This window comes from Panthera onca, chromosome D1, assembly GCF_046562875.1.
Source record: "Panthera onca isolate mPanOnc1 chromosome D1, mPanOnc1 haplotype 2, whole genome shotgun sequence".
NCBI classification, from domain to species: domain Eukaryota; kingdom Metazoa; phylum Chordata; class Mammalia; order Carnivora; family Felidae; genus Panthera; species Panthera onca.
Window position 1 is genome coordinate 113,451,709 of NC_138348.1, and position 25,613 is coordinate 113,477,321.

General features: G+C 42.3%; 1 protein-coding gene across 5 annotated transcripts in view; it reads right to left on the reverse strand.

Moving 5' to 3' along the window:
* DYNC2H1 (dynein cytoplasmic 2 heavy chain 1) overlaps window positions 1–25,613 on the reverse strand; it is a 343,887-nt gene that overhangs the window by 241,823 nt on the left and 76,451 nt on the right. For 4 of the 5 annotated variants that reach the window (XM_078432669.2, XM_078432667.2, XM_078432665.2 and 1 more), the window contains exons 41-54: window positions 23,372–23,527; window positions 22,304–22,563; window positions 21,226–21,472; window positions 20,072–20,223; window positions 18,956–19,100; window positions 17,433–17,535; window positions 16,704–16,871; window positions 11,161–11,291; window positions 10,509–10,757; window positions 9,678–9,786; window positions 7,040–7,153; window positions 5,709–5,851; window positions 2,551–2,635; window positions 699–853 (exon numbers count right to left, since the gene is read on the reverse strand). In XM_078432669.2, coding sequence (XP_078288795.2) covers window positions 699–853; window positions 2,551–2,635; window positions 5,709–5,851; window positions 7,040–7,153; window positions 9,678–9,786; window positions 10,509–10,757; window positions 11,161–11,291; window positions 16,704–16,871; window positions 17,433–17,535; window positions 18,956–19,100; window positions 20,072–20,223; window positions 21,226–21,472; window positions 22,304–22,563; window positions 23,372–23,527 — 2,217 coding nt within the window. The remainder of the gene's footprint in view (window positions 1–698; window positions 854–2,550; window positions 2,636–5,708; window positions 5,852–7,039; window positions 7,154–9,677; window positions 9,787–10,508; window positions 10,758–11,160; window positions 11,292–16,703; window positions 16,872–17,432; window positions 17,536–18,955; window positions 19,101–20,071; window positions 20,224–21,225; window positions 21,473–22,303; window positions 22,564–23,371; window positions 23,528–25,613) is intronic. The other variant, XM_078432668.2, reaches the window with a different exon arrangement.

Here is a 25,613-nt window from a genome sequence, read left to right on the forward strand (position 1 = left end):
CTCACATACAACTGACCCAATTAAGTTGCAGGTCAACGAGTTTAAGTAATTTATCCACAGCACCAAAGAGAACTAAATCAGTACAACGACCTTTATAGTTAGTGGCTTGCTACGAATGAAAGTGTATCATTACAGAGACAGACAAAGATAACTTTTTGTCAATTGGGAGGGATCCTAGTTTATTACACTAACAGAGACTCTATGACTTTGGAAAGGAAATGCTCTCAGACAACTTCCAAGGCTGGCATTTTAATGTCACATTTAAGTTGAAGCTCTGTAATTACAGAACGAAAACTGTTCATAATATACTAAGTGACAGAGATAAAAAGTATTATTTTAGGAGGTATAATTTTAATTTTAAAGGTTATTATAAAGCTTACTCTCCATGTTTTAAGACACGTTGCTGAATTTCTAAAAATGCTTTCACATTAAAGAAATTTTTAAAGATCACCAGAAACTATCAAAAGCACATAAATGCCACCCAGTGAAGAAAAGGAATAATTACTGAATCAAAAAAATTACAAAACCCTTCCTATACCTAGTGAAAACCACAGGTAGATGAGACTGTTTTAAGGCCTGTAATACCTGTAACATAGAGCAGTAGTTATTTATACTAAATATATGCCACAACCAAGGACTGTGATATAATCCTTATACCCTGTGTCTAGATGAAATGATTGGAGATTAAAATATTGTACCTGCAAATGACTTTGTCTTTTTAATAATTCCTTTTTCTTGCTGCTACTAATGGCAGAATACACACGTAAGAAGGTCATGTATCGGCTTGGTGTAGCACCATATGCTTTACAAGATTCATGGATTAATAAAAATGATTTTAGAAAATCGGGATCAACTGGAAAGAAAAAACAAACATGACTTCATATACATACGATCCATGACGAATTAGCGAGAACAACATGAACTGTACTTATCACACGTATCTCCACCTCCGCCACTGTAAGTGGCAGACATCGTCTGTCTTCAAGGTACACACACATTCCTACGTATCTATTCACTATTCAAGCTCCCACTCTCCTTACAGATTTGAATTACTTAGGATCAGTGGTCTCTGCCCTTCCACTGTTATATATTTTCTCTGAACACTTTTATTGCTGCAAGAAAGATAAATCTGCTGTCATAACATAAATTAGTTAGAACTACATGACACGTAATCCAGAAGAAAGCACAATAAAAGCTGCTTCAATGGAAAAGAAGGATCAAACCAAGTAACATGTATCCACTGTCATCTGACACAGGGACCAGCAGGATTTCAGCAGCCAGAAAACGGAGAGTAAGGCCCCACTAGATGCAGCACGCCGTTCACTCAACATGCCATCTTCCTGTCACCGTCTCCATCCACTTCCTTCCGTGTTCTGTGCGTCAGTCCACAAAGTCCACTTCGAAGCAACGTTGAAGCCAGAACCCCTGCCTGGCACACCACAGCCATGGTGGAACCAACCCCCGCCCCCCCCCCCCCCCGCCCCAGGGCATGGCCTGGCGCCCCGGGTCCGCTCCTTCCTCTCAGGTGACCGCAGCGGTCCCTCCACGGGTCCTCCCCACACCGACCTATTTTCCAGTAACTGACGAAAGGCATGGACCCAGAAACTTCTGTTTCCGAAACAAGACTCCGGTTACGTCTCCGCTAAAATCTCTCCATCACCCCGCGTCACCCACAAGTTGGAAGCAAAATTTCTCAGCCCCTCCTCCTCTTCCAGCTAATACCCACATGTCCATGCTCCAGCCGGTGGGCGGCGTGCAGATCCGGCCAAGTGCCTGTTCTATGCCTGCACGCAACTCACTCTTACCAGACCCCACCGCCCCAAGTGCCTGGGTGCCAGGGTCCGTCTGCTGTAACGTCTGCCAGTAAGAGGCCTCACCCTCAAGGGTACTTCCCATAAACTCCTGCCATCATTTGTCTCGCTCCGGCAGAGTTTATTTTTATAACAGAACATCATTCTTGCTACTTTTCGCTCCACCATAAGCTCCTAATCATCTCTAGTATCCAGCCCAGTACCTAATGTGAACAGAGTTCAGTAACTATTTGGTGACTAGATGATTAGAGAAATAAATTAACGAATGTGCTATGATATATAAAAAAAAGACCACATTCAAAATTATTTTGGAACTGGAAAAAACAATGAGAGTACAATTAAGAAAACATTATGTCAATGCCCAAAGAAACCACAGAACTTTCTCATGTACGAGCTGAGGACAGGACATATCTAATGGAAAGTGAAAACTTGGCCCACCAGCCAAAGACCCTGTAACAGTGGAAGCAGAACATCCTATGGTTTGGGTCAAACATCTAACTGTTTCACTGCTTAGCTGTGAACAACAGATACTGTGCTAGGTCCTATATAGAACGACATAAACACAAATTCAAAAATATAGAAAGCTTCAAAGTTCGGTTTTCCTTAAAAGAAACCTAACTTTGTTACCTTAACATTTTTCAAATTTATAATCATTGTGAATCTTTAACGAAGTTGTAATATTAGAGAATGGCAATTATTTCACAAATAAAACCCAGAGTCGATTTCATCAAAAGAGTACCTGAGTGTTTTTTCTTTTCTTCTTTCCTTTTTTTGTCACTATATTTTTCTTCACCATCTGTTTCACTGAATAACATTTCAGGTATCTAAAACAGGAAGAGCATTTCTTCAAACCTCAACTCAGTATGGAAAAGTTTACATAAATCCAATGTCAGAGGTTAAAAAAACAAACAAAAACAACCCTTTTCTCCCAGGTTTCACACCACACTCAGCGAAATAAGATAGCCATTGTCAGAAGACATGGTTTCCTAGACATGTAACACACGTCAGCCATTGATTGCAAATTAATGACAACACCTCACCTGAAAAATGATTAGACTGTAAGAAATGAGGGAAATCACAATTTGGATTAAATTACAAAATAATCACAAATACCAATTAAGACCATAAAGTAATAATAATAAAATGCTTTTTCTGGCATCAAGGCATAAAGGAATAGGAAGGATTCTGAGGTCTCTTGACTAACAACTAAAAGCAAATGAAAATCATTTTCCTTTCCCTGGAACTGTGTTACTGTGTTACTGCACTATCACAGATAAGAAAATCACGTTTCACAAACAGATCATTATTATAGAACATACGATAATCTAGTAAGAGTACTCATTTAAGATATCAAAAAAAAAAAAAAAAAAAGCAAAGAAGTGTTAGTTTCCTGAGGAAAAAACTAAAGCAGAGCTCTGACATTTTTGCAACGGGAAAGCACGGGTGTGCAGGTCAAAACATCTTCTGAATCTCCCAGACCGAACACATGTCACACAAAAGATCCGTCAACGGGTGAAGAACCTGAAGGCAGCAGGGTGCCCGAGCCGAGAGCACGGCGCTTTCCTCAAACGTCTTCACCGCTTTCTGCCGAAACGTCGGCGCCTCTGTGAGAACATTTGAAGCATGTCCCTCTAAACCCGCTCAAGTGTGTTTCTTCGGCAGCCCGCGGGCTTAACCACGGTCTGTCCCTTACGTCCGTTAGCCCGTCTGTCGGGAGCGTCTCACGACGCGCACATTCAACAGGCACAACGCTGGCCAAACGCACCTCGGCGGAGCTGGCCGGAGGAGAGTCTGTCCCCAGACCGTACGCCACCTGAGCCCGGCTCTCCTACCTGGACTGGCCCGCAGTTCCCCGTGCCTCCATTTCCCCGCCGGAGATAAAAACGGCCCTCTCTAAAGGCACCGAAAGGGCGTCTAACTCTCTGGATTCCGGTTGACACGTCAGCCTCTCGGTTCCCCGAGCTCCTCTCCTGCTCCCTTCCCCACCTCCCCCCCCCCCCCCCCCGGCCCATCGCCCCCACCTCCAAGGGTCACATCCTGCGACCTTGCGGTCCGCGGTGCCAGAAATCCCGTCTTAACGTTCAAAACCTAGACGGGCATGGTTGCTACCCCCTGCCTTCCGCTCCCGATCCGTCTCTCTCTCCCTCACGAGAGGTGACGGGACTCGCTCTCTCCAGCCCCGCTCCTCCTCTTCTCTCTGGGGCACATTCCAAGACGGCCTTTTCCACCGCCGCCTGACGCTGCCTGACGCTGCCTGACGGCGGTCACCCACGGCCCCGCGCCGCTGCCCGCTTCCCAGAGCGCCCCCTCCGCGGCCGTGGCGGCGCCGCCTCTGCACGCCCCCCTGGGAACGGCCAAGAGCCGCGGCGGGGCCCTGAACGTCTCCCCCGGGTGTCCGTCAACACCCGTCCACCCCGGCGGCATCGTCGCCTCTCGCAGCTCCAGCCACCGCCTGTAGCGTGACAACCCCCAGGGTTGCATCCCGGACGTCCGCCCCCCCCCCTCGTCTCCAGGCCCCTCCAGCCACACGCCTGCTCCGCCCTGCAACGTGGACGTCCGGCGTCTCGTACGAAGCACGAGGGAGACCGGAAGCCTCACGTCCTCCTCCCGACGTGCTCTTCTCAGTCACTGCTCAGGCGACTGGTCCCTCCGGGGGCTCGAGCCGACGTACCTGGAAGTATCCCGGAGCGCTCGCTTCCCTGCACACCTGTCAGCAAATCCTGCTGTTTCCGACCACCGCTCCCCCGACGTCCCCGAGGCACGGCGTCCTTTCCTCTCGCCTGCGCCTGCCGCAGCTTTGAAACCAGCCCGACCCTCGCCCTCTACGGTCCGTTCTCACCCTGGAAGCCAACGTAAGCGCGCTCAAACGTTATTAAAATGGTCCTGCTGACAAGCCTCCAAGGGCTCCCTGGCTCGTTCCAGGGAAAGGAAAACCCGAGGCAGAGCTTCCAAAGCCCCATCCTAACGGCGGTCCTCTTACCCCCCACCCCCTCTCCAGCCGCGCTCCCTCTGAATCACTCTTGACGTCTCACTCGGCTTCCGGCTGACCCTCACAATCACCAGGCAGGCCCTCATCTCGGGGTCTTCACAAAGCAAGCGGCCCCCGAGACCCCCCCCCCCCGACACTGTGACTCCCACCAGGGCGGGGACCGGTGTCTGCTTTTTCTCTGCTGTGACCCAACGTGCAGAACGGCGGCACCTGTAACACACCCAGTAATTACTACTTCTGGAAGCCCCTCGTTCGCGGCACCTCCTCAGACTAGAATGACTCTCCTGTCCTTTGCTTGCGGAAATCTAACTAAAATGTTATCTCTTCCGGAAAACCCCATCCATTATCCCAAATCACATTCCTCCCTCTGACTCATGGTCTGACTCAGCAGTCTGTACCTCGATCACCCAAAAATGAAGAAATGAATGGTCAAGAATATACGTACTATTCAGAGACATTAAAACTATTATGGACCAAGCACCGTAAGGTTTCCAGGCAAAGATGGTGGTACGCATTCATACTTTAAACACACTCCCCTCCAGACACTGAGCACGGCAACGGGAGATATGAAGAGATTTAAAATTCGTATTTAAAAAACTGCTAAAATTATTGCTGCAATGTTCTATTATAAGCTGGCTTATGATAGGCTAGTTAATGAAAGGAATACAATTATTAAGGTACAGTAGCTTTCTACGCAGTCCTCAACTGAGAACATAATCTTCAACGTGAACTTCTGTACTCAACTAAGGTTGAGTACAGGGCATAAAGAGAAGGGAGAGGCTTTCAAACGTGTTATGGTCAGTGGCACAATTAAGACAACATTATAACAAACACCAGAGGGAGTTGTGAAAATCAGTAACTTCAGAAAGAATATGCTTTTCATTTCCATACTTCAGGATTGAACTTACTTTCCTCATACTGCTGTCTGACCAGCCCTCCATCCACAACACCTGGCATTTTTTGTGCAAGGCTGGGTTACTCTCACAGTTTATTATGAAGTTTAAATTCGTACAATCCATTATCAAGACAATATGCAAGTTTTGCTGAATTCCTTAAAAAAAATAAGAAAATCATTATCATGCATATTATGACAATAGTAATTGGAGAAACCCTTATGTGGTCTACTTTTATGAGTTTAACAATTTCTGAAATGAAATGGTAGCTGTTACAAAAAACAAGCTATATAAAACAGTATTATACTTATGATCTTTTCTTTTGTTAAAAAATACTCGTGTGTGTGTGTGCATGCGCGTGCACACACCCATGTGAAGAGAAGAGATCCAGAAGGAATTCAGGAAGAAGTGTATACTTGTGTGTGTGTGTGCGCGCGTGTATGTGTGTGTGCACGCGCACGCATGCATGTTCACGTTAAGAGAAAGATCCAGAAGGAATTCGGGAAGAAGTGTATATACCATATTGCTGTTTTGTATGTTACTTTTCAACTGTGATACTGGATTCTACTTTACAATTTTTCTTTCAACGATTTTAGTTTCAATATTCACAAGCAAATTGATCTCTGATTGTCTTTTAGGAGACATATATTTTCCCTGTTTCAATATAAATATGTCATAAAAAGGAATTTGGAAACTTTTCCTTCATTTTCTATGTTCTGAAATTGTTTCAAATAGCACTGGGATGATCTGTTTCTTAGCGATGTGGTAGAATTTCCTTGTAAATTTGACGGACAGGGAAGGGAGGGTAGCTCTCTAACAACTTCTCTATGTCAACAATAAATGGTCTTTTAGGGAAAAAAAGGAAATAAATGTAGTAGTGATGTCTGGGTGATGATATCATTGCCTATACTTACTTATTCAATTTTAGATATCTACACTGCACATAAAACTGCTTCTGTGATAATAAAAAGTTGTTTCATTAAAAAAAAAAAGCATAGAGTCTGGCAAAATCTAAACAGTTTCAGAATTTTCTAAGATAGGAGGTCCTAAGCACCACTTTTACCATACAGAAAGAAAAGCAGCAAAGTAAATATTCCAAAGAACATTAGAACACTTTCTGCCTTCTCTTCTGCTAAAATTGTGCTAACATGCTTTTACTATAGGTAAGCCTTCAGGCTACTTACGTGTTTTCTAAAAGCACCGTGAAAAAGAAAAAAGTACCAAAACACCAAACAGACCCAAGATTTAAGATACCTTTGCAACCTAATTAGCAAACACAGCAAATTAAATGGTATTTATTTCACATGAACCAGAGTTTGATTGATTAACTGAATATAGTCACTTACTATATGTGAAGTAATTGAAGACTGGTCCAAAAAAACCATCCTGTGAAGCCTGATCTTTAAGAGGCAACAGCAAAGGCTCTAATTCTTCAAGGGTATAAAGTCCAGGAACTTCACCTATGGAATATTGCATTTCTTTTGAATTTTAGCTGCATATCCTAATCCAAACACATTTTACATCTACAATACCTTCTCTGTGTTTGTATTAGTCTGCTCTTATTCAAGCTGTTTCCAAAAGTACACGATCCTATCACCTCTATACTAACAAACCTACCTGTCGCCTTCATTTGATAAAACTCAGATTCCTAAGCAAGCCATTCAAGACAGTGGATAATCTAGCCATCTAGCCATCTTTCCAGGTTCTCCTGCTTCTTCTCTGCCCCTCGCATTCAAGACCTTGTATTCCAGCATCTGAACTTCTGTGTGTTCCATAAATATAGTGAATCTATACCCACAGTCTTCCTCTGCCCATTCCCCCCCCCATATTTCCTGTTACCCTATGAGACACTCCTGTACCGACCCCCATGCCCATGAGCCTTCCCTGACTCCCGTGCACTGGGGAAGGATCTTTTTTTTCCATGTATCTAAACATATCACAGTTCAGCATTTATCACATCATGTAATCATGAAGTATTTCAATCAGCTTCTGAATTCCCAGAGGACAGATATTTGATCATGTTCAACATTTATCTTAGAGCATACTTAGCAAAGTACCTGGAACATGAATGTTTATTAGATGAATGAATGGATGGATGGATGGATAGATGGATGGATGGGTGAACTTGTATTATGAATCAGGAAAACTAACCCATAGCCCTGCTATAAGGCTACAGAGTGATGAAAGGCAAATCAAACTGGATTAAGACTATAAGTATTTAATAGAGGGCTGAATTATATCTTATTCACCTCTATAAACCCAGTATTTAGAACCAGATCTGGCACATAACAGGTGTCTAATAAATCTCTGTTAAGCGAGTATATTTAAAGTTTGCAAGAAACTCTAAGATGACCCTTGGGCCACATGTCCAAAGCAGGGCATTCATGCAGGTCCCACCACAGGCAGACCCTACTTTTCTTCAGGGTCAACTCAGAGGTGTGGGAATGCTGCCCATCCCCCAAGCTGGTACGTATCCAAACACACGCACACGCAAATCTACTCTACGTCTTGCCATAAATTTCAGCCATGCCTAGACACTTTTGACTCCTTCAAATTAACAAGAAAAGTTAGCTCTACTTACATGCGTAAACCCCCTCTATAGAAAATAAGAGTTTAAAACACAAAAAAAGAGACAAAGGTCTATTTTCTCTGAAAGTATTTTTCAAATACTTTTTTGCTAAAAATGTCGATAAAATTTAGCTTATGATTTTTGCAGTTATAACTTGATGACAACGCCCAACTTATCTTAAGATAAAAACAATAATTCCCACATCAGCGCTCATCTGCATGTTGCTTTCACAAACAAAACAAAATGAAAAACCCCAAACAAAAAGCTGTGTATCTGGTAGACCAGTCTATCTTATCCCTAATGAAAGGCCTCCATCTAGTGACAAGGGAAGTGGTGTGCAGGAAACACAGCAGCAAGATCTCAGGAGGCTATGCTGTAAGAAGGTCCTGACACCCAAGCTTGCCCAGGACCTCTCGCTCCTACCACAGCAGCCGCGCAACTTGTGCCAGAGACTGGCCGGCCACCTGTCCTCTAGAGTCCCGGTCTGCTCTCAGTGGAACATTCAGGTGTAGACACACTTTGGCCTAGAAATTAAATGTTTTCGTCAACCAAAGCTGCTAAGTTCTGGAAAAAAAAAAGAACACTTCATCTAAGAGCTTACCGGGGCCAACGCGAGCATCGCGTAGGTCTGTCTGCAAGTCTCCACAATGGATTAATCATGCAGCTGAAACTCGCTTTTAACAAGGTTTATTTTGTACTTAAATAACAAAACAATCTCGGTCCAAGTCTAAAACTAAGCCACCTCATACCAACTCTAACCTTGATTACTCATGAAGAGATTCTAATAAATTTCATAAATTCTTCAGAAAAGGGAGACACGTGGGAAACTGCAAGTGTCTTCTCCAGGAAGCCACAGAAAAGGTCAGGTGGCTCAACAGACAACAGGAGCGGACCACGATTTGGGAAACAGGAGGCCTCAGAGGCTGAAAATGTACCCGCATTCACACACCCGTACGAAGGCCATTATTCAGCAACTGCACTAATGCTGGACAGTGAGGGCCTATCAGATTGTTTTCTTATAAGTTGGACCATGTGTTTCCCTGCACACTAACTCGATTATTTCCACAGATAATAAAAGTGCTGTATTAAAGGGCACAACACATGTTTTTTAGACAAGCACTGGCTGGGAGCTTTCCCAAAAGGTAACAGCCAGCAGTCCCACCAGAAGCAGGTGAGATGGCAGCTCTTCAGAATTTTCCCCGACATTAATAATCCTGTTTCTGTAATCCTTCCGTCTCTTGGTTTTATAAAAATGAGGCTTCTCAACTCTCCAGCTATGAGAGCGTTTCACCCCATGTCAACTTAGTAAAACCCAAGCCAAATGTTCTCTGAGACATACTTTTACACAAGGTAATTTACTTGAATAATTTTTACATCACTATTTTTATTTTTCTGAATAGAAATCATGCACTTGCCTGAAGACAAGAGGCTGTTGATCATCTCCAGAAAGGTGGGATGGACTAACTGGTAGTCCTCAAGAAGTAAAACCACCTGCTGAGCTTCCACACCGGCAAGATGCAGCACCTGCACCATCACAAAATCTCATTTTGCACCAATCACACGGCAGCACGGGCACAGACTTCTGTCCTCTATGTAAGGAAACTCCTCCCCTTCCTTCTTCCTCTCCTTCCTCCTTTCCTCCTCTCTTCCTCCTCCCTTCCTCCTCCCTCCATCCTTCCTTCCTTCTTCCCTCCCTCCTTCCTCCTCCTTTCCCTCCTCCTCCCTCCGTCCCTCCTTCCTTCTCCCTCCCTTCCTTCCCTCCCTCCTTCCTCCTCTTCTTCCTTCCTCCTTCCTTCCCTCATCCCTCCTTCCTCCCCTCCCACTTTCCTCCCCCCCCTTCCTTTTCTTCTTTGTTACCAAAACAAAAAATTAAACTCTAGCCATAGAGTTCGGAAAATAAATCCAGTCCACGAAAAAATAGTTGAGGGAAATCTTAATTATTTTACAACTAAGACAGATGATCATTTTTAAACATATCCACATACGTCCTATAGAAATTCTATCCTTTTATCTTCCATGCCCACCTGATGTCTCATAATCTGGGGTACCTGAAAGCTAGAAATCCTACGAAGAATCTTTTTCCTATGTGTACATAAAAATAGAATTTTCTAATAGCCACGGGGAAAATAATCATCAAAATTAAAGATTATGTTGCATCTCAGAGACGTGAAGTTCTCTCTGAAGGCTTCTAGAATAACTAATTGTGATGTAAAACCAAATAAAGCAAAAGACTTTGAGTAACTCACATGTTTGATATCATTTTTGAACTGCTTCAGTTCATACCCTCTGGAGATCTTCGGAGAAAACAGCATGGCCCCGTGCATGTGGCTCACTAAGGACGTGACGGTGCGGCGGCCTACCCCGCTGCGTCCCGCCAGCAGCAGGGAACCCCCGGGGCAGCTCAGCACTCTGTCTGTCCTGGACACATACTCCAGGACTTCTTGGAAAAGTAAAATATCTAACATCTGGTTATCTCGTCCATAATGAATAAGGCCCTTTTAAAAAAAATCACAAAGAATATTTTATAATTAATATATACTCCAATTATAGAATAAAAATGTTAATTATCTAGAGTAAGATGTGTAGTTTTGATACACTCTGGGAAAGGCTTCAGTGTGACTGTATGTCATCTCACACCCCACAGCCTAACCAGGATTCCAGGTCTATGGCACTTCCTCCAGAAAGACTTCTGTGAGGCCAAGCAAGTTCAAGGCCTCACAATAGTCACATACTTGTGGACGTCATCAATATAACTAGTAAGACACAGTGAGAAGTATCAGTTTAATTACCAAAATGTCAATTTATAATCTTTGCATGTCTCAAAAAGCTTACAAGATGCTTTTTAAATGCCTGCAATCATAACAAAACCCCAACTCAAATCCCTGATTGAGATTATACCTTCTTAATAACATCCTTGAGATCTGCAGAGCTCAGTTTCCCAAGCGGTTTTCCGTGTGGAGGCAGGGGCTGTCCAGGGGCTGGCCTTGCTCCTGAACTGTGTCGGGCTCCCCACGTAACATAGAAACTGTCTGTAGAAATAAAAGGTATTCTTCTGTTTTCTGTGTGTTATTTGTAATGGCAGCATCAGGAACTGCATTGCTCCTTTTTAATTTTTATTTTTTATTTTGAGAGAGAGAGAGACGGCATAAGAGTGTGGGACAGGGGCAGAGGGAGAGAGAATCTCATGCAGGCTCCACACCCAGCATGGAACCAACGCAGGGCTCAATTCCATGCCCTGGGATCAAGACCTGGGCCGAAACCAAGAGGTGGATGCTCAACTGCCTGCACCACCCGTGCACCCCGCTCACTAAACTTGAAAAGTTCATCAGCCCAAGTAAGACGATCCCCAGAAACACAAAGGTAAATTCCTATACAGCGTAGTTCGTAAGATCAATCAACTCAGTTACAGCACCCACACCTCACTGCACTATCAAACTACTACTGAAAAGGAACTCATGGTGTCCCTGTTCTATCTCCGACCCCACTTCTTCCCCAAATGAAACATCTTCCTCCTAATGCTCCCCTAGGGTTCTCACTTCCACCATTTCTCCCTTTTCCCTTCTCCTTCTCCAGAATGTCCATATAAATTGTAGATTAAAACATATAAAATTGGCATATAAAACAAACCCAAAACTCTCCGTGTGCAAGAACATAAATTTATTACTACCATCAAGAGCCCTAATTCTCAAATTAAAGAAAAATTCGCTGAATTTTAAGTAGCAAACAAAAACCCCAGAAACTTCCCCTGAAAGCCCTTACAGGGGCATCCCCATGAGCACACAGGAAAGTCTGCACACCTCTCCCCTCCCGACGCGTGCGGGCACAGACCCTCGCCGGCGCAGGCTGGGCCCCGAGGCCGTAAGATCCGGGACCCCAGCTTCTTTGAGCTTCTCTCCTTTCTCTTGCCTCATCTGCCAGCTGTGGACGCACCGCACCGCACGACAGCCCCTCCTTGGGAAACCCCGCCGGGACCGCCAGACCACACCTCCATCGTGGTCAAGGCGCCCTCATCACCCTCTGGGCTCCCGGAGCGCGTCCCTTGCCCCTGGACTCCCACGCTCATCAGGCCCCGGCCACGTATCATCAGTCTCCTGCCTATCCCTTTTACTTTCACCTCCCCTGGGATCCAAACTCAGCCTGCTCTTCTTTAATCCTAACCACCCACCTTGAATTACTCCATGTTGCTCTGTGCCTTGAACCAGCGGCAGCCTCTAGGCCCAAACCTACTCACCACCTCTCTCCGAGCAAGTGTCCCAAGCTCTCATCTGCTCCCAAACTTCCAGGTGTTCCACAGACATGCCTGACAGACTTGCCTACGGCACACCTGAGTTTCAACCCTGCACTTCCCGCTGGAGAGAAGGAGGCAGAAAGACACGGCCGCTACCCTACCCTCCCAGACCTGACAAACCTTACGAGGATGCCCCCAAAGACACTCAAGACACCTGCAAACCTGAAACACAGAAAACCGAACTCATCGTCTCCATGTGTCATCGTGCCTCACCCAGCTCAGATCCCTGCCTCGAGCCTCTGTCCCTTTGGCTACACCCTCACCATTCCCAGAGAAGCACACGACAGGCGGCAGGTGGGCTGTGCCCCAGCACTCCACCGGCACAGAGCTCCCCACCGCCTGAGGACAAACAGCCCAACTCCTCATCTGCATCTAATCTGCCTCCACTGGCCACCTGCACCTCCAGTCTGCATCCGCATCCCACTGCACACTCCAGTTCCCTTAGCTGGTGATTCTACGCATATGCTTGTCCCGTGTCTGGAATGCCCTTCCCTCCACTTCACTCAGTACAATCATCCTCAGACACTTTCACCGTCTGCAGTGCTCAAAAACTGTACAACTGTAGGTGTTAATCTAACAAGGTACGTACGACACTTACATGGTGAAAACTAGACGACACTGAGGAAAGAAAACACAGAACATCCAAATAAACAGACAGATAAATCACGTTCACGGAAAGGAAGACTCAACATAATGAAGGTGTCAATCCTCCCCAAACCAATACACAGAGTTAATGCAATTCCTATCAAAAGCTTAGCAACCATATTTATAGGTAAGATTACCCTAAAATAGATCTAGAAAGTCAAAGGAACTTAAATAGCTACAATAACTCCAAAAAAGAACAAGAAAGTAGAAGTGAGTCTTCCCAATTTCAAGATTTATTATATGACAGGAATCAAGACAGCGGGGTCCTGGTGGAAGGACAGACATAAAATCGATGGAAAAAAACAGAGAACCTAGAAATGTAGTCACACAAACCCGTTTTGGACAAAGGGGCAAAACCAAGTCAAGGGAGCAAAGTTCCCTTTTCAATCAATGGCCCTGGAGCAGGTGGACATCCATCAGCAAGTAAAGTGACCCCGTCTCACTCTTTATACAGAAATTAACTCAGAGTGGACCACTGACTTAGAACAAAACCGTAAGACTTTTAGGGAAAAAATGTAGGAGAAAGTCTTCAGGATATAGGACCAGTTGGAATTCTTAAACTTGACACCAAAAGATCCTTAAAAAAAATTAATAAGACAGGGTGCCTGGGTGACTCAGTCGGTTAAGTGTCCGACTCTTGGGTTTGGCTCAGATGACAATCTCACAGTTCCCCGAGTTCGAGCCCCGCATTGGGCTCTGTGCTGACAGCTCGGAGCCTGCATGGGATTCTCTGTCTCCATCTCTCTCTCTCTGCTCCTCCCTTGCTCACACCGTCTCTCTCTCGAAATAAATAACCATTAAAAAAAATAGCAAGTTGTACTTCGTAAAATTAAAATACTTAGCTGTGGGAGACCCTATTAAAAGGATGAAAAGACAAGTGACAGTGGAAGAGAATGTGTTTGCAAACCATGTATTTAACGAAAAGCTAGTGTCTGTAATATACAAAGAACGCTCAAAACTCAACAATAAAGATAAACCATCCCAAGAGAAAGTGAGTAAGACGCACACAGAGATATGTCACTTGAAAGGATACAGAGGCGGCGAAGGAGCCCGAGAAAACGTCCAGCTGCAGTGGCGGCCGGCAGAGCACAGACTGCGATGACACACCCAAACACTGGCAAGGATGTGCAGCACCTGGCTTACGTCCATACTGCTGATGGGAATGGGAAGTGGCACAGCCATTGTAGGAAAGAGTTGGCGGTGGTTTTCAAACACCGAGCACAGAAACACCGGACGCTCCCACAAGTGCACGGATGACCACTTATCCCAAACAATGTATTTTCACGTAAAAATCCCTACATGAGTTGTTCTAGCACCTTCCTCCTAACGGTCTAACACACACCGAACATAACCCAGATGGCCTTCAACAAGTAAAGCGTTTGGGAAATGGAAGTGTACCTGAACACCTACTCAGCACTAAGAAGGAACAAACCACTGAAACCCCAAGCCACCCGCACAGGTCTGCAGAGAATTATTCTGATCGAAAGTAAGAAACGGCAAAATTAAACACAGAACAGAAGGGTGGTTTGCAGAGCAGATGTGGCCACAAAAGGGCGACACGACAGATCTCTGTGGTGATATTCTGTATAAAACTAGAGCGATGCCAACACCCTGTCCGAGATGTTCTACTGTAATTCTGCCAGCTGTTACCGTGGAGAGACCACGTAGAAGGCACGTGTGCTCGGTCTGTGTAAATTCTTACAACTGTAGGTTAATCCATGATGATCACAAGATAAAAAATTCTTTTCTTTTTAAGTTTGTTTTGTTTGAGAGAGACAGGGATAAAGAGAGCACACCAGCAGGGCAGGAGCAGAGAGAGGCAGAGAGAGACAGAGAGAGAATCCCAAGCAGGCTCCGCACTGTCAGTGCAGAGCCCAACTCCAGGCTCGAACCCACGAATCATGAGATTATGACCTGAGCCAAGATCAAGAGTCAGCCACCCAATAGGCTGAGCCTCCCAGACGTCCCAAAAAAATTCATTTTAAAAAGCTTGAAAGTAGCTCCCTCAAAAAAGAATTAGTCTCTCCCTCTTCTATTTATCTACCATCTAGCATTTATCCCAAATATATTCAGAAAAGTTAGATTAATCATACAACACTTCATTCTCTATTAAATTAAGTTTAACTACTTGCACAAATTTTCATGGCGTCTAAACACACTATCAATAGTTACCATGGTAAACAAAGACTTTCACATCTGCACCTACCACTAGATTACACGTTTCTTGAGCACAGGAATGTATCTCATTTATTTTTAACTCTCCAAGATTAAATTTTTCTTAATACTCCACTATGTGAAAATCTTATTTGCCTACACAGAACATATATCAAGGCTATATTTTTTTAAAAATGCAATCTTTCCTTGAAAAGTAAAATGGTGAGGGAAAAAAAGCATATATTATATACTGAATCCTACAAAGGAGGCTCTGAAAGATAACAAACGCTAGAGAATTCAGATACCCAATAAGACACTGACACTATCTAAGGCCCAAAGGACATGTTCCTTTCTCTGCAAGAAGAGACACTACACACCCAATTCTCAGACTGAGAAAGACCGCACAGGTTAGAAAACAAAGCTCTCCATGCCACACAATGAGAACTCCAGGAAGCCCTGACAAACCCACACTCAAAATCAAGCCAACTTCCAACTACCACCAGGCATGCCAACCTGCCTCGCTTCTCCAACTCACTTCCTGATTCTGAAACTCTAGCAGCTCCGAGAAAATTCCCTCTGTCGGGCTCAACATCTTCCTAACAGTCAAGATCCCCTTTGGCTGTATGCAACCATGACCCTGGGACCAATCAAATCTGGTAACGTACATGTAGAACGTACTACATGAGACAGTCTAATGGGATAGAAACTCATTTTGCAGCTTGAAAGGGGTTTATTGGAAAATACTTCCATGTTACGGTCTCCACGTTACGGTACCAAAAGCCCTTTTGCTGTGATGGCTTTCCAATCACACAAACCACCCCCCGAGCAGTCTTCAGAGTGCAGCCTGGTGATTAAGCGGTAACAGATGCCAAAGCAACTGGGCTGCTCGTGGGGAGTGGCGCTACACGCAGCCTGTCCTACCAGGGGCGAAGCCAGTAACCAGAGTCCGAGAGAAGCTCTATGCTAACGATGTCGTGAGCAGTGACAGCCAGGAGAATGCAAAGCTTAACTATAATCAAAATACAGATTTTCCCAATGGTCTCAAAGTTTCCTACACATATGGCTTGAGAAAAACATTTGTCAGTAAAAATCCTTCAGGAAATAGAATTCTGAATTAAAAATATAAAACACTATGGCTAAATCCAAGAAAACAATTATTGTCATTATATTTTATTTAGCATATGATTATTGAAATCTAGCAAAAAGGAAAAGAGCATTTGCTTATAGTAAAAAAAACATTAAAATTATCCAAACTTTTCACTTGTATAGTATATGAAATCATGCTATTAGTAAGAAAAATAAGTGTACGGTTCTCATAACATTTATATATTCACATAAACTCCACAAAGATTACCTGCCATATTATCTAATATATCTGAGCCCCAATCTCCTTGAAACACTGATGTTAAAATGCTGTCAAATAAATGAAGTTCCTTTGCACCAACAATTTTGTCACGAAATAAGCGCCGTGCTTCATACGCTATGATTTCTAACACATAATCTAGTGGATGGTTTGAGGACCCTAAAAAAGAGAACATTTTCTTTAGTTCTAAGAAAGTTCAAATGACTTGCAAATAGTCTGTTTCAACACAGTATTAGAAAGAAATAAGGAATGAGAATCTGCATACCGTCACGTTGGCGTCAGATACAAAGAAGAAAAGGAGAAAAAATTAAAATTCAATGTGTTAATAAGTTGGTAAAGTTGTTTTGATCATTTATAAAATACAGTAAGCATCATTATCCCTAGTTCAATAAAAATACTAATTCCAAAAAGTGTATCAAACACGAATAATGATTTTATTTTTCCCAAATCAAATTTTAACAGTGACGATCATAAAGTTTAGAAGAAAAGCCACGATGTTCTATTTCAATATTAAGGTTTAATTTGAATATTAATGTTTAAATTTAATATTAACATAATTTTAATTGTTATTTTTAGAATACTGTCATCAATTATAACACTCATTTAACGTACCTATTACAAACACAGTACATAACATAAACACACACGTGCGCACACACAGATATGCTATGGCATTCCAGAGAAAGGTAAGTGATTTAAAATAATGAAAGGAAAACTTACCTCCTTCTAAATCGTATCTGAATAAGCCAAGAACCCACTGGGTAAGGATGCACGGAGTAAACAAATAGTGACTATAATCATCAACTGTAAATCTGGCCCGTACCTGGAAAAGACAGTGCAGTAAACCATCTGTCTGCTGTCTAAATATGTAATATGTAAGTATTTGTAATATATTTCCAAATATGTAATAATGCTATAAGCTTTTCAGTCACTGTAGACTCACAGGAATGCCCTATTTGTACTAGTCAGTAGAAACTGTATTTCAATAGAACTGATTTCCATAGTTATCTTAATATTTTATGCATTTAAAAACATCCAACAGGGGCTGTTCAAAGTCTTCAGCAAACTGCAAAGGCTGACCACAGAAAAAATAACATGAGAGGCAAAGAGCCATGCCAAGGAAAGGGGCCTGAGGAAGGCAAACCTAAGCTTTGTGCACAGGGGCTGCGATGCCACGGCCCTACAGGTCCCGGAAAACACAGCTCCCGGCAGTGGGAACTCCAGAGCTGCCTTCTGCTCACAGAGTCACTGAACTTCTAAGGGACCACAGTGTCACTGCCTGATGCACAACCCGCCGGGACGGGTGCCTTCCCTCCCCCACCCACAGGGCCACTGCTCTCATTCTGGCCTTGGTCACGTAACGTCTCCATTCACTCAGAATCGAAACGAAGGAACCCTTGCTCGCTGACTCTACTTCCCCACTTCTACTCCAAACTACACGGGGCACCTTCCACACATACCACCCTCACTTTCACACGCCGGTCCCTTTTCCTAGGAAGATCCTTCCTCTCCAGCCACGTTGAATTTCTGTTCACTTTTCAAAACTCACATCATACTTCCGCTCTCCTTAACAACTACCACACACAACAAAGTTCTACACAACTTCTTCTACAGTCTCTGCAAGTTGCGCATTTTGTCACTGTTACACTCATCACACTGTATTAATAGTTCACGTACGTGACTGGGCCCCTCACTGGTCTGTGAGCTACCAGAGAACAGAGACTCCGTCATCTCTGCACCCCCTTAGGATCAGTGCTAGAAAAGGAGGTACTCAACAGACGTCTTCTGCATCCGCAACGCCTGTTTTTAGCACTGTCCCCACTTTGCCGAGGAAACACACTTGAGACATTTCCTCACAGGCAACAAGAAAGAAAGAAACCTCAAAGACTACTCCGGGTTTGAAGCCTAGAAGACAGAAACTGATGGAAGTCAGGAGAAAGATGTAGTTTGGGAAAGAAGAAGAACATTCTAAACATGCTAAATTTTAGCAGGTAACAGAATAACCAACCATCTTCCAGTGATCCATTCATTCAATACTGACTATTAGAAACCGTGCCAGGGGAGTCAATAGTGAAGAAAGCACACGGAGCACATGACCTCACAGAGCCCACTCCCCAAGTAGAAAAGTCTAGTAAAGAAGAGGGAAAGAAAGCTGAAGTGTCGACATAAGCCAGCACTAAAAGCAGTCCTTTGGGACGGGAACCAATAGACATGGTAAGAACAACATAAATGAATATATATACCTGTTCATACACTTGTACCATAGACCCTGCTAAGAGATAGATTTTTGATGAAGAACCCCAAATAGGATGATTCTTCAGATTTTTATATAGAACTGGTTCCAAATATGCTCCATAGATTGTCTGTAATTGCTCTCTTTCTGGGTAACTGAAAAAGGAAATATCAGAAAATTATTTTAGAAGAATCAACGTTCTAAATTATTTTAATGTTCACTTACAGCAGTGGTTTTCCCAATGTGCTGCCCTGAGATTTAGACACCAGAGGTTTCCCCGGGGACTAAGGACAGGCTCATGGTCCCTACTCTGACTTTAACCACATTAGACCCCTCTACGTATCTGCTCTGAAACAGAGGGTCCTACCAGAAGATCCCAGTGAAATTACTTAGAAACACAATTGTTTGAAAACCATGATCTTTAGAAAAGACAAAAAGGTATATTTTTCTCAAGAAAAAAAGTATTTTGAGTCGAGTAGAGCCTACCCATAGAGCACTAATCCACCTCAGAACCATCAAAGTAGAACTATTCACACAAATGAAATCAACCCGTTTCTCTCAAACCGAAATCTATCTCATTACAGCTTAACTAATGGCTTTAACACTTCTGAAAGTAGAATGTTATAGATGGTTATAGTTTCAATTAGCATGAAAATAAGATTGTGTAGGTCCAATGGAACACAGGACAAGTGCTGTAACCATACAGCCCGCAAGTCCCTGCGACAACGATGGGCCATGGCACTGGACGCACGCGTCAGGGTTAATGCCGCCACGGCGAACGTGACCGACTCCACCTCGTGCACTCTGCATAAAATGGGTACTGCTTTTGTTTTATGAAACCCGTAAAATATTTAATTCTAAAATCGACCATTCAAATTCCTAACACTGATATGATATTTTAGAACAGAAATGATACAAAACAGTTGTGTTTTATTCCTACTTACGAAGAGCTGATTAACACCTTCAGTTTAGGAAGGACAGGGGAAAAAAATATCAGAACTTAAGTTCTGAGTATTTTTATATTCTTCATTTTGAGGAAATATCATTAATGGATACCTTCAATAAAATTCAAATATATAAGACAGCTCCCCAAAGGAAAAACAATGAAAAACACAGAGATACATACTCCACAGCACAGAGACGGACAATAGAAGTAAATCGGGTGGTAAGCTTATGTCTTCCCAGTCTTCCTCCAGGTGACATGGAAGCCACAATGTGAATATTTTCTAAACCAACCCATTCCAAATTTTCATCATAAAATCCTTGATATGTCAATACCTATTTGAAAACAAATGTATTTTAAATGTTTTATGCTTAGGATTTTTCTAATTCTGATAGAAAATATTTTTGCATGAAATTCAAGTGTTTCCAAATGCAGCCATCATCCTCTATCCAACTCAAGAATTTAAGCTTGAAGAATAATACTCTTGAAGACTCTGTATTCAATTAATGTTAGCTGAATGAGCCTCATTTTAAAAATGTTTTTCCTAATAAACATTAAAAACCAGATGACAGTATAAATCTACCAGCAATTATCGGGAAAAAAGTAAAAGAAATCAGGAAAAACATAAGGAAAATATTTTGGTTTTCTTCTATAAATTTTGTATCATATTCTACGGTTACATAGTAAAGCTAAATTTGAACCCACAGAAACAGAATAAACTCTAATGTAGACCTTAGGGCTTCTAATGTGATGGAAACCACACTGACAGAACATATGGTCTCCAACCTTTGCCATTCCACAGGTAAAGACGGAGAGCCATGAGCTGAAGAAGCCAGAGAGGGGCACGAGTCTACCTGTTCTCTGAAGAAGGAATTACGAGAAAAATGAAGCCACAACTCCCCCTAAATCCCACATCCACCCCAGCTTCTGCTTCCCTGCTATTTAGGAATAAAGGACAGGTAATAAGCATAGGGTAAGGCTCTTTTCACTCTTCCTGTCATGTATCACCTCCACGTAATACTAACTTTTACAAGGAAGAAGGTCGAAGAAAGTAGCTTTCTAGGGGCGCCTGGCTGGCTCAGTTGGTGCAGCACGAGACTCTTGATCTCAGGTCGTGAGTTCAAGCTCTGCGTTGGTTGGAGATATTACTTAAAAATAAAAACTTTAAAAAGAAAAAAGACCGCCCTGGAACAAGATCGCTACATGCGTCAGGGGTTGAGTTTCCATTAACATACTGGACAAAACCGGCCCTGAGGAGGAAAGCGGGTTTTCTAAGGAAAGGTAATGAAATTAAGTTGTTTCCAGTTATATCCTAACATTCAAGCAATAAGACCCACCTGTTGTAGGAAAGCAACCAAAGTACTGGTCCCCCACTTATCCAGCTTAGGCAGGTTGAGATCTTTCAAGTACAAGACAAGTCTTTCACAGTCTTTTGGTCTGTACACTCGACCGGTGTTGGTACTGATCACCAGGCAAGTCTGGCTCAGCTTCTGCAGGAGGTGTCGAGGCGTGGTCTGCGCGCTACAGTGAACGGTGGCGATCTGAGTGGACCGGAGCTGGGAAAAGGCGTGTCTCAGCAGCATCCTGGGAGAGGAAGGACATTTGCGTTTGTGTGTTGAACGTGTTCAAATATAACATGCCGCTTATATTCCACCTAAAATTCCTCTTTTTATAAATATTGAAGTTTCTAAATTATATATGATGATGTTTACAGGGAAAGTGGTAAACACGGATGTGGCTTAACAAACAGGCAACTTTCTAATTTTTACAATATAAAAAAATACATTTGTATGTTAAAGCACCCTTGAAACTCCTTCAGAAAAAACAAAGTTTACAGAAATAATTTAATTTGATAAAGTACATACAAAAGATACCAACTGGTTCCCTATAGTTGAAGAGTTAAAAAAAAAAAAAAGTACAATGATTTTATAGAATTTTTAAATTCCTACTAAAAATGTGAACCTAATAAGCCATGTCTCTTTTCCTTTCAGAAACTACACTCAGTAGACACGAAAAACAGCTGAATTACACTGATATAAAAGCTATTTTTAAGTAGAAAGCTAACTTCAAGATTCATTGTTTATAACTAAAGCAAATAATAATGTGTAAATATATCGAAGGGGTTCAGTTTTTGTGGTGATTGTATGCTCATTTTCTTTTGAAGAGTATCTTCCCAGATCGTTCTCTTTCCCCTAGAAAATACATAACCTGGCAGGAAAAAAAAGATATATTCTTCTCTAATCTAATCTAAAGTCGTATTATTTCTACTAGTAGTGACAATGGAAAGAGTCCTCCATTAAAATGTAAACACTACTTTAACCAAAAGAAAGGTAACAGGGTTGTGAAACGATTTCACGTGAGGAGAGGAGTACAAATCCACAATATGCACTTCAGTCAACATTTTTCTGCTCTTACCCTTTGCCACATCCTTCTGGTCCTACAAGAATAAATGGCTGTTTAGTATCAGAACTTAACCAGGGTTTGAAATAATCCAGGCCTCGCTGCATGTCAGGAATCTGAATGACGGGGAGAGTTTGGCTGTTGCTGAAATCATCGGCAGTCAAGTTTTCCGGCTTCTTCAGCACATAAGATGCTAGTCGTCCCCGACCTGAGTCATAGTAGGTATCCATTGGTTTGTGAGGGTCTGGAGGAGACTCTCGTGCCCAAGTAAAAACCTTAAGAGGAAAAAGTTGTGATAGATACTCCAAAAGCTATGTGAAATTTTGGCACAAGTGCTGCCAAAGTGAGCCACGAGTATGTGAAATTTTAGTTCTTCAAAGTAAATGTCCCAAAGTCAGTCATCTTAGTTTAACAACAAAAATTTGCTACCAAATATCTTTGATAATTAAGATAACATTTTATGTCAATTATTATTCTCTAAATCATCACTGAGGCAAAAAATATAAGTCATCTAGTCTGCACATACACCAAGATATAAATACATTCAACTTTTAAATGACGTGGGTTTTTTTTATGTTTATTTTTGAGAAATAGAGAGTGTGAGTGGGGAAGGGGCAGAGGGAGAGGAGGACAGTGGCTCTGAAATATACCTTTAAATTTATTAAGGAAAATATGCTGAATCCATCCTGGCATTTTTAACTGCCAAAACTGTTCTGGTTAAGCACATGATTAAAAATATGTATTATTCTACAATTAAAAATGATTTAAATAATTATATTTAGTCATATGGCTAAGTAGCCTCAAACATGTCTAACAATAAAGATATGGTCCAAACTATAGCCTGTTAAAACATTACTTTATAAAATTTTAATAAAATCATAAAATATCATAAACTAGTTCAAAGGAGAAAGTAAGTATATGTGTTTACATGTACATATCGATAAATGCATTATTATTCTATTGAATGCTTCATTTCAAAAGTAATAGGCTTAGTACAGCTACAAATCACTATATTTTGACAAGTAGGAGTCGATGAAAATTAAAGAAAACACTGACTGAACACATGTGTTAAATATGCATCACCTCTTTGGTGAACTCCAGGCGGGATTTCATGTTCAGGTTTCCACCAAGCCCCCGTATGAGACTAATAACAAACTGCTCATGATTTTTGCATCCACGAAGATGTGACAAACCATTCATCACAGTCCCAACCAAACTGGTTTCAACCACATAGTCATTCTGTTGATTAAAATCCATGGACAGACAAAAAATAAATATTATCATGGAAACCCACAGATTTACATTCACACATCTTTTCAATTATGATCTTTAAATATATCCCTCCATTTAAGGTGTAGAAAGTTTACATTTGATTCAGTTTATACATATAAATTTTGAAATTAAGATGTAATCATAAAAATGCAATTGTCTATTTCTAGCTTCAAGTGCTAGAGTCCTTAACTAGATATATACTTTACTTCCTAAGTCTGAAGAATATAAAAGTACATCACTGGTCTGAAAATAACAGTCCCTCATAATCTCTTCCTGATAAAGAGGAAGCTAGCGGTAAGGGCTCGATCAAGGACCCTGGACATTAAAGGCTCGTAAAAGTGAACTTAACACAAAAAAACATCTGAAGTTAGCTCTTTACACAGACTTTTAAAATGAACCTTTGGGGTGCAGTGTGTACATGACTTTGATCTGTGGGCCCCTGACCCCTGTGTAACTGCCAGAGGTTAAAAGGGGTAAAGGTTCTCACTCATTCAATCTCTAAGTATTTACTGAGACCCAATTATGAATTAGGATGTCCATGTGGTGCTAGGTGTTTTCTTTTTAAAAAAAAAAAAAAAAACAGGTGAATTTCACAGAGAACTTATGTTCCTGTCACTCAAGTCCAGTAGAGAACATGGTCAACAACTTATGGTAAAAGCTACAGAGGAGCAAGGTGCCTGGGTGGCTCAGTTGGTTGAGTGTCCGACTTCAGCTCAGGTCATGATCTCATGGTGCATGGGTTCAAGCCCCGCGTTGGGCTCTGTGCTGATAGCTCAGAGCCTGAAGCCTGCTTTGGATTCTGTGTTTCCTTCTCTCTCTTAACCTCCCCCCCACCGGCTTGCGCGCACGTGTACCCATGTGCTCTCTTGCGCTCTCTCTTTCCCCCTCTCTCTCTCCCTCACTCTCAAAAATAAACGCTAAAAAAAATTATCGGTAAAAAAAAAAAAAAAAAGGCTACAGAGGAGAAGAGAGTAACTCAGAGAGCTTAAGCCTCTTTGTAAAAGGGGACAGTGAAACTGACACCTGAAGGATGAGATCTGCAGGGCATGCAGAGAGGGTAGCATATGCAAATGTAAGCCACCAGTGTGGGTAAGAAATTAAAAGCAGCTTATGCCTGAGTAAGCAAAGGAAAGTAAGCTGAAGTCAAAGGGATGGGCAAGGGCCAGAATATACACAACTGCACAGGCCATGGAAAGGGTGCAAATTTTATTTTCACTACTTATAAGGTGTTTTAAATAAGAGAGTAAAAAGATCCAATTTGCATTTTTTTCAAGATCACTCTGCCTGCAAAAGAAATGTTTCTACAAGATTGTATAAATGGGAGGAAGACCAGGAAAAAGGAAAAGATGAGGAGAAATCCAGCTGCCTCAGCCATACTAAGAGTTCTACACTTTAAAGGCAATATATTTATTTCTGCATTGTCTAATTTGCTGAATTAATAGAAGAAAGAAAAACGCTAGTTATAAATCAAATCAGCATTTGGTTGGAGTACTCATGACAGTCTAGCTCTCAGAACGTGAACACAGTGAACAAAGTACAAAATAAGAAGGAAGGAAGTCTCAACACATAAAAAAAATTTCAAACTGTAACAGGGACCTGACCTCAAAACAATCAGTTTATTTTCTAACTGAATCTTTGGTATATCCAGTCTATGGCTTGGCCATCTTATCTGGTCATTGTATCTATAGTCACAAAACCCCTACATACCAATCTGTCCCATCCAGTGTTCTATTTCTGTTTCTAACATCAACAGCATACAAGTGGATGACCTCAAAGTATTTGTCCTAGAGAGCCTTATTAGGCTCTGTATATTTTATATGAATGAAATAACATATCTGCTGAAAAGTTGCTACAAGGGAGGCAGCAGGTATTTAAGGCAGTACATAAACTCTCATTCATTCATTACTCCATGACGGTACTCAGTTCTGGGGATACAATAAAATGTGGTCCTGCCCTCCAAGGGGCTTGGAGTTGAATGCACGCAGTTATACTAGCAAGGAGGAGACCGATCTGTCAGACTGAGGGCTGGAAGGAATGGTCCTCTCCCCGAGGC